We start from the raw sequence: 15,686 nt of genomic DNA, 5'->3' as shown, positions 1-15,686 counted from the left end.
ACGTTGTGGTTACCCTTTATATGCGGATAATTTCCGATGTTAATAGCTGCTTGGCATTACCCTGATTTTTACTTCGGTTGTTCTACACAGTTTCTTGGTGGGAGATACAGTTTACTTGGGAGTAAAATCTCACGTTAGAAACATACTAAGGTTGATACTTCAATGAATACATACTACTAAGTTTTCTCCTTAAGTAGGTGTTCTGTTGTATAAAGTAACAATATGTGTATAAAACACAAATGCACATTGCTTGTCGTAATACACAAGTATGATTATAAATCCTTGATTGCAAATGATAAGAATTCAACTCTGCACCAAAAAATAATTGTCTGTATTATTTATCAAAATACTTAGGATTTAGATTAAAACACACACATCACTATTTTTGGAGCTTAATTGTTCTATAGTAATAAAAAATACACATGGATCGTATATTGATGTTACCGGTATAAGTTACAGGTTAAGAAGCGTTTCTCGATGAGCGTAGTGTGATGTTTGTGTCGCACAATGTTGGTAATACTGAATAGAGTTGTTGAGAACACATGCTTTAAGTCAGAACACTTTCACGCCTCTTTCATGCTGTAATAATAATGTAGATTTAGTTCTCATATATAAGAGTACTACAAAGAAATTTAGTAATATGCATGATTGGAAATCAAACGGATGTTATAATTTTTAAAAAAAAGTATTCATTTGATTGCTCTCTTATACACAGATCTCTGAGACGGAACTCCACATAGCATTGTAAGGATTGCAGTGTATGAAGACACACATTCAGACAACGATTACTCTATGGGATCACAAACATGGAAAACATTCCAAATATATTGCAGCTTCGCAGTATGCATCGCTTTACTGTGTAGTGATACAATACAACTGTCAAGCTGCAATGTAAGTGCCACTTTAATATGCATAAACCGCTGAATTTCCTCCATAAGTATGTGTTTTTAGGTAGAGACTAACAGTAAGTGCAAAAAACAAAGACATGTTGCTTATTGTAATGCATAAGTTCGATTCCAATTCTCCAATTGTGGATGAAAAAATTCAATCTTTTTTCAAAATAAAAATGTTCTGTCACGGTTTATTGATAATTTTTACTTATGGACCGTCTGACAGCAACTGAAAAAACACAATTTTAGTGCCATACGCGTTTCGCCTTTATTTTCTGAAAGGCATCATCAGTGGGAGGTTGCGTGGACAATTTCTTACATATTACCTCCTGTTGCATTTTTGGTGTTGTTTTTCTTCTTATGAATGCCAATTTGCAGTTTTTCCCCAGATTCCAAAGCACTATGAACTGAACGCTTGTTTCAATGCCATTCAGTTCATAGTGCTTTGGAATGTGGGGAAAAACCGCAAATTGGCATTCATAAGAAGAAAAACAACACCAAAAATGCAACATGAGCGTAATATGTAAGAAATTGTCCACGCAACCTGCCACTGATGATGCTTTGCAGAAAATAAAGGCGAAACGCGTATGGCACTAAAATTGTGTTTTATTCAGTTGCTGTCAGACGGTCCATAAGTAAAAATTATCAATATACCGTGATATTACACGCAACTGAGGGAGACACGACTACAAAAGTTTAAGATGAAAAAATGTTCTGTATTATTATTTCCGAGTACAAAACACATGCGGTACTACTTGCATATCTTATTTGTTCTACAGCAGTAAAATAAAAAAGGCACGTGGATTATATGGGTGTTGGGATTACTTCTGAAAAAATCATGTTATGGGATTCATTAGTTGTGGCAGATCTAGCAGAAAGCCACCGGTAGAGCCAGCTTTACTTGCTCGTCAGTTCATCATAATAAATTGTACAGAAACATCTCACAATACTTGGCTGCACGGCTGGACAATGCAAGAGTTGCAGTCGCTGGTTCAAAAAGATTACTTTATTTGCTCCTACTTTGGCATGGGCCAACTAATATGCTTATTCAGGTGTGCTGCCTGCAGCAAACCTTGGCGTACCCTGAGCGGCACTGAAGTCATGCAGCGGTGCATGTACTGATGTGAGGGTGGGCCGCAAAGAGAAATGGGTGTCTGCCCTCGGTCAGTGGTGTGGCGAGTCTGTCACACTTAAGAAAAGACAAACTGCGTCGGCAGCTGAATGAAGGTTTCGCACAGACTTTGGGAAAGGCTGTGCCGGGATCAGTTTGTCTGAAATAAAGATGTGACTGTCCTCTTCCTTTCTACTACCCCCGGTGGTACAGCACGACCACAAAAAAGAATGCCTGTGGAAATTTTTATACATGCAACCACAGGCCCACATTGTATTTTGTTTATGCTCCTCCTGAGTGTAATTTAGCAATGTCTTTCGCAGCTTGCAGCGTATTTTGAACATCATAGTGGTGTAGATCAATCAATGGCTCTGAGCACTATGGGACTCAACATCTTAGGTCATAAGTCCCCTATAACTTAGAACTACTTAAACCTAACTAACCTAAAGACATCACACACACCCATGCCCGAGGCAGGATTCGAACCTGCGACCGTAGCAGTCCCGCGGTTCCGGACTGCAGCGCCAGAACCGCTAGACCACCGCGGCCGGCAGTGGTGTAGATGCCTGGTCATGTAATATGCATTCTATCTCACTTGCATTTTTCTAATTCCCCACCACTTTTATACCGGACTATGTCCACTACAGTGTCATGGTGTCTTACTTAACTTGGTAAGACGTTTGATAGTGATATCATAGTATGGTGACCATACTAGGTCATAAATTATACTAATTATACTATTTATACTAATTAAGTAAGGTTATTTTAAACCTATCCAGCAGCCATATTGGGTCATAAATTGTAGTAATAAAAGACAGGTGACGTAAATATAGGGACACTCAGTGTGGGTAATAAATTATAGCGATAAGGTAAGTGGAGGAAATGTGATAACCATATAGGCTGGCTTCATATGCCTTGGTCAGTTGGAGAACATCCCATCTCTGATCTTGAATCACCTGCAATTTATATGTTAGGGAACTAGCCTAGAAGAGAGTGGGCTGGGGGAAGTGGAAGGGCGAAGGGTGGAGGAGAGGTGAGATCTGGCAGTAATCCAGTTTGGCCTGAAACCCACACACTTTCTCTCCCCGTGTGGCCTATCGGCGTGGTCTTCATGAGGCTGCAGTGTGTGAGAGATTTCATGAATACACATTATGTAACTTACCAGATATTGCTGAGGATGATCCATCCTAGCTCATCTTACGGTACAGCCACCTGCCTTGCACGTGTGGCCGTACGGATCTCACTTGTATCTGCATAAAACAAGGTAAATTTTTTAAGTGCTCGCTCATGTGGAGGCGAGTGACGGAATGACAGTTGGGTGGAGCTGATCTGCATGGAAAGCGAGTGGTGGGGGGCCACTCGCTCGTCATTGTTCTGTGCATGAAGTCCTCTAGGCAGAACGGTACAGACAGAGAGAGTAGCCATGGACTTGTGATGCACCAACGGAGGAAACACTATGTTCTGGTAGACATCAAACTGTGCCTACCAGAACATAGTGTTTCCTCCGTTGGTGCATCACAAGTCCATGGCTACTCTCTCTGTCTGTACCGTTCTGCCTAGAGGACTTCATGCACAGAACAATGACGAGCGAGTGGCCCCCCACCACTCGCTTTCCATGCAGATCAGCTCCACCCAACTGTCATTCCGTCACTCGCCTCCACATGAGCGAGCACTTAAAAAATTTACCTTGTTTTATGCAGATACAAGTGAGATCCGTACGGCCACACGTGCAAGGCAGGTGGCTGTACCGTAAGATGAGCTAGGATGGATCATCCTCAGCAATATCTGGTAAGTTACATAATGTGTATTCATGAAATCTCTCACACACTGCAGCCTCATGAAGACCACGCCGATAGGCCACACGGGGAGAGAAAGTGTGTGGGTTTCAGGCCAAACTGGATTACTGCCAGATCTCACCTCTCCTCCACCCTTCGCCCTTCCACTTCCCCCAGCCCACTCTCTTCTAGGCTAGTTCCCTAACATATAAATTGCAGGTGATTCAAGATCAGAGATGGGATGTTCTCCAACTGACCAAGGCATATGAAGCCAGCCTATATGGTTATCACATTTCCTCCACTTACCTTATCGCTATAATTTATTACCCACACTGAGTGTCCCTATATTTACGTCACCTGTCTTTTATTACTACAATTTATGACCCAATATGGCTGCTGGATAGGTTTAAAATAACCTTACTTAATTAGTATAATTAGTATAATTTATGACCTAGTATGGTCACCAAACTATGATATCACTATCAAACGTCTTACCAAGTTAAGTAAGACACCACGACACTGTAGTGGACATAGTCCGGTATAAAAGTGGTGGGGAATTAGAAAAATGCAAGTGAGATAGAATGCATATTACATGACCAGGCATCTACACCACTGCCGGCCGCGGTGGTCTAGCGGTTCTGGCGCTGCAGTCCGGAACCGCGGGACTGCTACGGTCGCAGGTTCGAATCCTGCCTCGGGCATGGGTGTGTGTGATGTCTTTAGGTTAGTTAGGTTTAAGTAGTTCTAAGTTATAGGGGACTTATGACCTAAGATGTTGAGTCCCATAGTGCTCAGAGCCATTGATTGATCTACACCACTATGATGTTCAAAATACGCTGCAAGCTGCGAAAGACATTGCTAAATTACACTCAGGAGGAGCATAAACAAAATACAATGTGGGCCTGTGGTTGCATGTATAAAAATTTCCACAGGCATTCTTTTTTGTGGTCGTGCTGTACCACCGGGGGTAGTAGAAAGGAAGAGGACAGTCACATCTTTATTTCAGACAAACTGATCCCGGCACAGCCTTTCCCAAAGTCTGTGCGAAACCTTCATTCAGCTGCCGACGCAGTTTGTCTTTTCTTAAGTGTGACAGACTCGCCACACCACTGACCGAGGGCAGACACCCATTTCTCTTTGCGGCCCACCCTCACATCAGTACATGCACCGCTGCATGACTTCAGTGCCGCTCAGGGTACGCCAAGGTTTGCTGCAGGCAGCACACCTGAATAAGCATATTAGTTGGCCCATGCCAAAGTAGGAGCAAATAAAGTAATCTTTTTGAACCAGCGACTGCAACTCTTGCATTGTCCAGCCGTGCAGCCAAGTATTGTGAGATGTTTCTGTACAATTTATTATGATGAACTGACGAGCAAGTAAAGCTGGCTCTACCGGTGGCTTTCTGCTAGATCTGCCACAACTAATGAATCCCATAACATGATTTTTTCAGAAGTAATCCCAACACCCATATAATCCACGTGCCTTTTTTATTTTACTGCTGTAGAACAAATAAGATATGCAAGTAGTACCGCATGTGTTTTGTACTCGGAAATAATAATACAGAACATTTTTTCATCTTAAACTTTTGTAGTCCTGTCTCCCTCAGTTGCGTGTAATATCACAGTATATTGATAATTTTTACTTATGGACCGTCTGACAGCAACTGAATAAAACACAATTTTAGTGCCATACGCGTTTCGCCTTTATTTTCTGCAAAGCATCATCAGTGGCAGGTTGCGTGGACAATTTCTTACATATTACGCTCATGTTGCATTTTTGGTGTTGTTTTTCTTCTTATGAATGCCAATTTGCAGTTTTTCCCCACATTCCAAAGCACTATGAACTGAATGGCATTGAAACAAGCGTTCAGTTCATAGTGCTTTGGAATCTGGGGAAAAACTGCAAATTGGCATTCATAAGAAGAAAAACAACACCAAAAATGCAACAGGAGGTAATATGTAAGAAATTGTCCACGCAACCTCCCACTGATGATGCCTTTCAGAAAATAAAGGCGAAACGCGTATGGCACTAAAATTGTGTTTTATTCAGTTGCTGTCAGACGGTCCATAAATAAAAACTATCAATATACCGTGACAGAACATTTTTATTTTGAAAAAAGATTGAATTTTTTCATCCACAATTGGAGAATTGGAATCGAACTTATGCATTACAATAAGCAACATGTCTTTGTTTTTTACATTTACTGTTAATCTCTACCCAAAAACACATACTTATGGAGGAAATTCAGCGGTTTATGCATATTAAAGTGGCACTTACATTGCAGCTTGACAGTTGTATTGCATCACCACACAGTAAAGCGGTGCATACTGTGAAGCTGCAATATATTTGGAATGTTTTCCATGATTGTGATCCCATAGAGTAATCGTTTTTAATATCCTACTATGAACGCTGCCGCACCCTGTATAAGACATAGACGGTTGTAATTTGTGGCAGCATGTGAAGCATCCCAAAAAGGTTTCTGTAGATTTTTTCTAAATAATTCTTTTATACGTATTGCAGTTTCTACATGACTACCAGGCGTATGTGGTGTGATTTGGGGAAACGATATCACCCATTCTTCTCCAAAGACGCGAATTTCAAAAGAAGTCGTCAAACATTATGTCGATTAAGGGTTGGTGCGACAAGTTCCTCGCCACTGGGAGTGTAAACAGACATCAGACCATCACAATAGCTAAGCTTTCCTCGCTCTACAGTTTGAAAAATGCTGCATAAACGACTTCGCCTGCACACTTACAACGATCGGTTTGTGCAGACATTGAAGTGAAATGATTTACACGTTAGCCATAAATGTGCTATTGAGATGCTGGACTGGTTAAGGCGAAATCCCGTCTACAGTGACTAGGAAATGTCGTTTACTCTGACGAAACAGCCCACCACACACGTGGGAAGGTTAACTGGCACAACATTTGCTTCTGGGATTCGGGAAACTCCCACAGTTTTTGGGAATATGTCAGAGACAGCGAAAAGGTGAACTGATAGATGAACTGACTTGGAATGGATTCGTACGCCTATGACAGAAATGGGACTATTGGGAAAGTAATAACTTTCTTTGGGTCGTATCGTATCTTCAGTCATTTTTCGGACGTCTCATGTGAAGTCGAGGAATATGACCCTTCATCCAAAAGCCAAAATCACAGAGACGTCGTCCATCTCTTCCCTATGAAGAGCTAGTACAGTCCAAAAGCGCAGATCGACGATAGGACATTCAAGGAAACTGAAGACCCACTCGACGGTCGTGAAAATTCCACGGGAAGGGCTGCGTTCGATGCTCATCATAATGAAGATTATGTAACAAGACGACCAGAAAAAGAGGATCTGCCAGTGGTATCATAGAGAGGGCCATTGATGAACTATCGCACGGTATTAGCCGAGCGGTCTGAGGCGCTGCAGTCATGGAATGTGCGGCTGGTCCCGGCGGAAGTTCGAGTCCTCCCTCAGGCATGGGTGTGTGTGTTTGTCCTTAGAATAATTTAGGTTAAGTAGTGTGTAAGCTTAGGGACTGATGACCTTAGCAGTTAAGTCCCTTAAGATTTCACGCACACACATTGATGAACTCTAGATCCAGCGAGCTGTAGTCGGCTCAAAAGAGAGTTCTGGAATAGCGGGATGAGATTATTTCAGGACAGGGAGCAATGCCCTGAACTGCAGCGCATGGAGGGTTGAGAGTGGAATGACATAGAGTGATAACAACAGCATACATAGTGTCATCGACGGAAGTGAAATAGAAGACACCACAGAGAAAGTGCGTCTAAGGGAAAGTAAATTTACTGTACAAAAGACTAGCTGGACAGAACTGAGAGGGGTACTTCATTGTCCAGGAAGTCCACGACTGAGTAATGATGTAGACTTGAAAGTGCAGGAAGTCACAGTATCTATACATAGACTAGATTAACGACTGGGATGATTTCTATCACGCGAGGTCCTTCTACAGAACCTACTGCAGAAATTAAGACATGAGACACGGGCACTCAGAAAGCACTAGCAGAACTGCGCATCCGTGAGGAAAAGTTATGGAAAATAAAAATCAGACGATTGAGACAGTTCGTGGAAACTAACTTAAAAACTAATCCCTGAGGAATACCCTACCAAGCGGCCAGTGAGAAAATACTGTCATCAACAGGCTTGTCAACACTCGAAAGAAATTATGGATCGGTAACACATCTGTTATCAGTTTGTGCCTTACTAATGGAAACATTGTTTCCTGACGAAGATATGAAGAGGACGAGACAGAAGATCAAGGCAGATAATATTAAGATTAAAAAAGAAAAAGAAAATGAAAAATATCCATGACTGGATGGGAGCTCTGCTGAAGTTAGTTAGTTGCATGTTCCATAGCTAATTTGAAGGATTCTGTCATCGAAATGATATGGAACGAGTTAGTTTACAGGATAAGTAAACATGATTAGTTTAACATTGAAGAAAGCATTATTTTTTTTAGTTCTGGTGAAATAAAATAAACCTAGCTACGTATTTAAAAACATATTATGCCAAAGTATTACAAAATCATAGACTGCTACATGGGATAAGCCTTATCAGTACTGATTCAAAAGAGGCAGATCAACTGATCTCATTCTATGTAAGTTGTAGGGGTGATAATACTAGTGTAGCTTCGGTTAAGCCATTTTGGCCTACTTCCTCTCGTCGCCTTAGGAAACTGCAGTGTTCAGTGGCGCAGTAACACTGCCTGAGAACTACTGATATGGGAAACACGCATCTTTAGTTTACCCACGAAAGGAAATCACTTAGACCATATCGAAAGACTGTACACAGGGATCAGTGTTTGTTCCAGCGCAGCATTGAATCCCATGCTACAGAAGTTAAATGACAGCGGTAACATAAGCAGAATGGTCGTATTTTCATATGACGTGTTGTTCGCTGTGATGACTCGAAAAGGTTATAAAAGACAGATGTAATTCTGCGCTTGATGAACCTGAAGGATGATGTCGAAGTGTCATTAGCACCTCAGAAAACTGCGTACCTCATCCTGCAAACGAATATAGCAAGAAATGTAAAACAGATTAATTGATGTAACGATCAGAAGAAGCATGGTAACGGGATACCTAGGGCTATTCCTGGATGAAACTTGTAATTTCACATGTCATACAGAAGAGACAAGCAGAAAAGGAACAAACGGGACGCACAAAATTGTAACTTCCGCAGATAGGCTGTTTAGCCTGTCCTCGAAAACAATCACAGCATACCACCAATCTACGTTTACCATCGGTCGTAGGATATGGTCACCTGATGAAGCTTCATTAATCAGAAAATTTCAACAAAGCGTGCTACAGGGATAAACGGTCGGCTGCTGTAAGATCTAAAGGCGATTAGATGCTGCGAGATATCGTACCTTGCGGCAAGTTTTCAGTGTGACAGTATGTGTAATGACGTAACTGTCACGCGCTGCACTAAAGAATTAGATTCGCCGAGGCAACAGCAACACAGAGATAGATGTAACTGAGCTACATGTAACTGAAATGCTCGCGAATTTACGTAACAGGCACAAAATGTTAATACTAATTCACACACAAGGGTGAGTGCAGATATGACCCTCGTAGAGAGCCAGCACATTTTTGCCCCTACTTGACTCACCTCTTGGTTGCGGAGAAGCTCCGGGTATGCGAGCAGTTGCATCTGCTGTGTGAGTTTGGAACTCTCCTTGTACAGCACGTCACGCCTCCTCTTCGTCTTGAGCACTTCCTGTCTGGCCTGTTGACAAAGATGCAGATCGTAACTGCTGTATCCAATTGTACATTCATGCCCATAGTTAGGAACTATTGTAGCTGCCGATACCAACCGGCCGCCTCGACTCGTGACGTTATCATAATGGCGGGCATAAGCCACTATACGAAATTCAATGTGTTTAAAATACATTCACACAGAGAACTATAATTCTTTTCATGACATCACACAACTTTACCTAGATCTCGATTCACGTTAAGGATCAGTAAGTCACAACTTACATTTCGCATTCACATTCATTGTCTTTATCAAGTCACAACTGAACTGTATGCTTTCAGCATAATCTCGATGGCGGACTACGCTACATGTCACAGATCAGTTTCGCATCACTACTTGCACTCAAAAGATGCAACATGAAGGAATTATCTGAATGGGACGTAAATTGGTGCCATTTCTTTTCATAGCAAGACCCCTTTAATTTTCATCCGCTGAAGTCTTACAACACAGCGGTACGTTGACGATATTCTATTTCCTGTTTTGGTGCCCTTAATGGCAAGTCATCCTCGGCTTACATTTCAGATAATGCCCATTCACACTCGGCACGCATTTCTACTACTTGTCATCATACTTGGTAAAACCTACCTTGGTCGGCAAGGATATCCTCAGGACGTTCGACAACTCTACCAATCAAAGCCAAGTCGAATAACTGCTGCCATAGGGGCCAGAGGTGAACAAACACATTACTGACTTGCTCAATTTGTAAAGCTCTTTCTGCTGAATAAATCATCCCTTTTTTGAAAAATTGTAATCATTTGTTTGTCTGTACGTGTACATCACATCTACTAATTTTCGTACCATCTGGATAATTCCTTCGAGGTGCATCTTTGCTTTTTTTATTTGTTTTAGAGTGTATATTCCGAAAAGTAACACACTCATAGAAGCAAAATAAATGTGATCGGTGTACTGATCTCAGTCCAGCTTCATTGAGTCACAGATCAAAACTAACTCCACTATCAGCAGTTTAAACCCACTTGTAAGTTAATGTATCTTCGATATTCAAATTTGGCACACATACAGGAACTTCATGAGTATCACCACTGTGTGCTTTATAGCCACCTAGCTCCAACAGGAGCCGAGAAACGAAAAACAAACGTGTTGTTTCAGTCCCTGTCATATAAGCTACTTCCAGCTCCTGCTCTGTGACCTGCCCTGCCCAGCGGGCATTTGGTGTTGGAGTAGAATCGGCCTGCTTTGTCAACCCGTTTGGTAAGTGTTACATGTATGAATGGGCTCAACTGAGCAGAGTGATGGAGGAGGAGAATGATAGTGAGAGAGGGGGAGAATAAGGTGGACTGAGAAAGGAGAGAGAGAGGTAGACAAAAACAGGGGAGGAGGTGGTAGTCAAAAAGAGAGGTGAGAAGGGCATGGCGGTTAGAGAGAGAAAGAGGGTGAGATGGAGAGAGAAATCGAGAAGGAGGAGATGGATAGAGAAAGAGGGAAGGAAGATTGTTATGAAGATATCATTGACATATCTAGCAGAGGTACATGTGTGGGTGGGAACAGCTGAACAGCTAGAGGAAGGTGGTAAAATATGGATAGTGGGGGAGGAGGACGTCAGGTGGAAAGAGAGAACCTGGAGGACAGCTTAGACATAGGGAGGAGCAGGAGAAGATGGAGAAAGGGAAGAGGAGAAGGAGATGGAGAAAGAAAGTGGGAAGAATGAGATGGAAAGGGGAAGTGGAGATGGACAAAGAGAGTTTGGAAAAGGATGAGATAAATGCAGAGAAGAAGCAGAGGAGATGGATGGAGACAAGAGCGAGAAGAGATGGATGGAGACAAGGTCGAGTAGGGGATGGATTATATATATGTCCATCCCCTACTCGACCTCGACATATATATATATATATATATATATATATATATATATATATATATATGTATGTATGTATAATGTGTGTGTATGTTTTCTCTGTATCTATACTTGTTGACCATATAACGATTTTTTCTGTAAAAACGACAATTTATTTCTATTCAAGAATTCATCTGTGGCAGAGGAGGAGTGATTTACGAGAATTATTTCTAACCTGCATTTCAAAACAATTCGGCTATCTGTCATACATTTTTTTCTCGTGGGTAGACTGCCAGACAGTTTTGTGGCTGCATATTTCACCCCTTTCTGTGTCAAAGGTAGATTCATTAAATGATAATTCCTACTAATGCTGTATTTGAGTGTACTGCTGTTATTCAGATAAATTGTTGATATCAAATTTCACAAGCAACACGTGTAATGCAAGGCTCTGGATAATATTCCCATCTAAGAACGAAGTCTTTCGCGAAGGTACTGACTTGTAAAACATTCCGATTTTTCTGTTGTGTCAATTCGGGATAAAATCTAGAGCTTCCGATGATAGCCTTCATCGCCATCGTCAAGATCAACTGACTGTCTTCACTGTTACTGTGGTTCACTTACATAGCCTGTGGACGGCTTCTGATTGGTCGGCGATTACGTACTGCTTTTGCAGACGGTGTCAATGTCTGCGCTGGTGGCTCCTCCGCTTCCATGGGAACGGAAACACTGAGGAATGTCTCTGCTGCTTCTCTGCATCGAGCGCTCGTTTACATGCACCGCTCAGATAATATCCGCTATCACGGTTAAAGTTATTCTCCCTCATTCTTATTTCAACAGTCTCCTTAATAACAGAATCCCAGTATGTAGCGGCATGGGACAAAATTTTTGTTTCATCAAATAGCATTTTATGATTTTTACGAGGCTGTCCTCCGCAATTGCCGATTCTCTAGTTCTCTATTTTTAATATGCCGTTGGTGTTCTGCACAACAGTCGGAAACTGTACGAATGGTCTGACATATATAATTGCTTCCACATCCACAGAGGATATTATAAATTCCAGGGATCCTGAGGCCGAGACTGTCCTTAACAGGGTGTGAGCGTGTGATTGCTATTCTGTTATTCTGCGCAACAGATTAATCTGAGATGTACCCTTTACCCTGTGGCTCTTGCAAGATGTAATTTCCACCCCCACACTACTACAGAAGTCAGACAGACGCTCCTAACGTTCTAAAGAGAAATGCCCGAAAAACTTTCAGCAATAAATATCTTCTGGAGTCGTCCGCAGTAAGGAAATGACACAAAAATTCACAAAATTTCTTACGTAACTAGTGGGATACTTGGGTACTGGAGTAGTGCTAGTTAGTGTAAGAAAAACGTAAAACTAACGAAAATTGTTATTTATTTCTCAAAAATTCTGAGAAACCACAATGGCACTTTTAGTTATGAATTGAACAAGTTATATTCCGGTTCTTTTCGGAAAGTGAAGTTACCTCTCAAGCATAGGAATCGCTGATGAAATTTCTATACAAAGTTTAAGATTGTTATTGACTTGGCAGAATGGCTGAGAGCCACACCTACTCAACTTGAATAATTATCTGTTAGAATGTTGCTAGGTATGGTCGAGGCTGTCGCGTGTGAAATGCAGTGAAGGGTACTGTTGTGGAGGAAATATGGAGCTTGCAATAGCTGTAGCGCACAATACCATAAGCTGCGATGACTACTGACTGGGCCTCTCACTGCTGACAAATAAGATAACTCTCGTTCTATCTGGATTGACCTCCGTCAATCAAACTCTCCCTATGCCTTGATGAAGTCAAGGACTCCTATTCGCCCCTAGTCCAACTACTGGCGTGGTGCGCCGGTGAGATAACCAGTCCACCACGATGCCACTCAAAAATTCGCTCGCAGGCGTTTAACTATAGCTCTGTCCATTCACACCGCACAATAACTGTGTCGGCCAACACGGTGAACAACGCTTAATCACAAGGACTCAGTGTAGAGTCGCACTTCGACTTGCTCTCGACAGAGGTGCTCTCCCAGTGAAGTACTGAGGAGAGACTTGTTCCTCGCTCTTTGAGTACATGTACGAGCGCGCACGCTCTCGTTATGTGTTCTCGCCCCAGGAGCCACAACGGAATGACCCTTCTCCACGCCAGACGTAAAGGGGTGTATCTTTCGGTCTCTTCCATTACACCTTCAGCTCAAGGCGTCAGAAATATCGTCTGACAATCATCATTGCTCTTCTAAAACAGGAGAAACCTGGAAACCTGTAGTATTGGCGTTTGGTGTTTTCTGTCTCCCTGTGAAAATCTCTGAAACTGCGTGCTATATGTAAAGAATACGTAAGCTGGCCGCTCCCACACAATGTAGCGGAATTTGCTTTTAAGTTGAACACGGGTTCGTTCCCCCTTTTCACTCGGGCCAACGGTGTCTGCTCTACGGGCGGTAACTGGTCGACATAGATAGGCTGAGTCGCCCTCTGAAGGGACCAGCCCCCTGCCATGTGGTTTGCGTCTCCTAAACTAAAAGCAAGCCCCTGCGATCGTCGTGTCTGGAATGTGTGTGTCTGCCAGCCTCGAGTATTTCAACCATGGTGCGCTTACTTGTTATTTGCATATCGTTTACATGAATTCAGACAACATTGACTTTATCTTATCGAGTTTGAGTTCGAATGAAGCGTCTTGATGTGCAGAATATGATTGTGAGTGCAGAATATGTAAGCAATGAAGGTCAGGAGACCACGACGTCTTACAGTTTTCTTAGGAGGACGAAAACTTGGCCTTATACCCCGTCTACCCAGGAGTCTTCCTATTTTGCTGGATGTAGCACTACAGAAAGGAAGAACAGCAATCGAAGGTTCAACCTGTGAGCGTGCAGCATTTGCTCGTTTCCTTCTCTTGGAGAACGCTGCCTTTGTCATCGCTGCATAATAGCCATTTTTTCGGAACACGGACTTCAGATGGTTAATTTCGGACTTCAAGTTGTTCTCGTCAGAAACAGTTTTTGCTCTATACAGCAACGTGTCCAAAACGGCTTTCTTCTGAACAAGGTGATGAAAACTCGGTACCTTAAGATATAAATCGGTATGCGTCGGCTTGCGGTACACAGAATGGCCGAGACGCCCCTCTGCCGGTCGTTGTATTGAAACGTCTAAGAAAGGCAACCCTTCTTCCTTCACCATCTCGACAGTGAATCGGATGTTCGCATGTATGCTATTCATGTGTTCCAGGAATTGTTCGGAAGCTTCTGCGCCGTGTAGTCAGACCATAAATGTATCGTCAACATAACGATAAAATAAGGATAGACGGAGGGGAAGCCGAATTTAACGCACGTTCCTCAAAATTCTGCACAAAAAAGTTAGCCAATGATGGAGACAACGTAAAGCCCATTGCCACAACATCCGTCATTTTACAAAATTTACTAGCATACAAGAAGTAGGTGATCGTCATCACATGCTGGAACAACTTTATAGTTTCAGGAGGAAAAAGATCCGGCAGCATTTTCAAAGCGCCCTCCACAGAAACTTTTGTGAACAGCGATACCACATCCAGACTGACTAAAATGTCATTTGGACCAACTCTAATCCGTCTGCCTTTCTCAATGAACAGCTAGGAATTTTTTATGTGATGTTCACAACGGCCGACCAATCAGAAGCTGTCCACGGGCTACGTAAGGACACCGCAGCAGCAGTTGCTCCTGACGATGACGATGGAGGCTGTAGTCGAAAATGCGAGATCTTACCCCGACTTGACGCGGCAGAAAAACCGAGAATGTTTAACATAATATTACCATCTGCTTAAAAAGATGCCAGGAAAGTACGACAGTTAACTCCACAAACAATTCCAACAACTTTTTTGTGCAATGAACGCTTTTGCCTAAGTGAGCAGTTATCCCAGAATATTATCCTATAAAGCATCGGTGAACGGAAATATGTAACATACGTTACCTTAATGAATTCTGTACCCCAAAGTTTCAAATTATTCCTATGACGATAACAGCCTAACGTAAACATTTTAGCAATTACATAAAGACAGAAAACTCTTAACTATGATTAGGGACATAATCAAATGCCCTTGACAAATCACAAAAGATCGCAAAGGAGGTACTATATTATTTAAAGCTTTTATCACATGTTCAGTAAATGTTTAAACAGGTGATTCAGTAGAATGGCCATTTTCAAATTCATGCTGTGGTTGGCTGTATTTAATTTTAGTTCATAGCACTTCGTATGGTTGATTATTTTGAATTTCCTTTAAGAAGGGGAAATGTGCGAACAGTTTCCTATCGTTTCATAGAACGAAAACTAGGCAGGGGCTTTGATTGCCTGGTGGCAGCTTAGACTTGATCTCTTTCTCTGGTCT

The 15,686-nt window shown here is 42.1% G+C and overlaps 1 protein-coding gene across 1 annotated transcript in view; it reads right to left on the bottom strand.

Moving 5' to 3' along the window:
- Positions 1-552: 552 nt before the first annotated feature.
- The window catches only part of LOC126419631 (coiled-coil domain-containing protein 96-like), a 198,968-nt gene continuing 183,834 nt past the window's right edge, over positions 553-15,686 (bottom strand). Inside the window, exons 9-10 of the mRNA XM_050086820.1 lie at positions 9,387-9,503; positions 553-579 (exon numbers count right to left, since the gene is read on the bottom strand). Coding sequence (XP_049942777.1) covers positions 553-579; positions 9,387-9,503 — 144 coding nt within the window. The remainder of the gene's footprint in view (positions 580-9,386; positions 9,504-15,686) is intronic.

Source organism: Schistocerca serialis, chromosome 9 (genome assembly GCF_023864345.2).
Source record: "Schistocerca serialis cubense isolate TAMUIC-IGC-003099 chromosome 9, iqSchSeri2.2, whole genome shotgun sequence".
Classification (NCBI taxonomy): Eukaryota; Metazoa; Arthropoda; class Insecta; order Orthoptera; family Acrididae; genus Schistocerca; species Schistocerca serialis.
The sequence above is the reverse complement of the archived record's forward strand: the minus strand, read 5'-3'. Positions and strand labels throughout refer to the sequence as shown.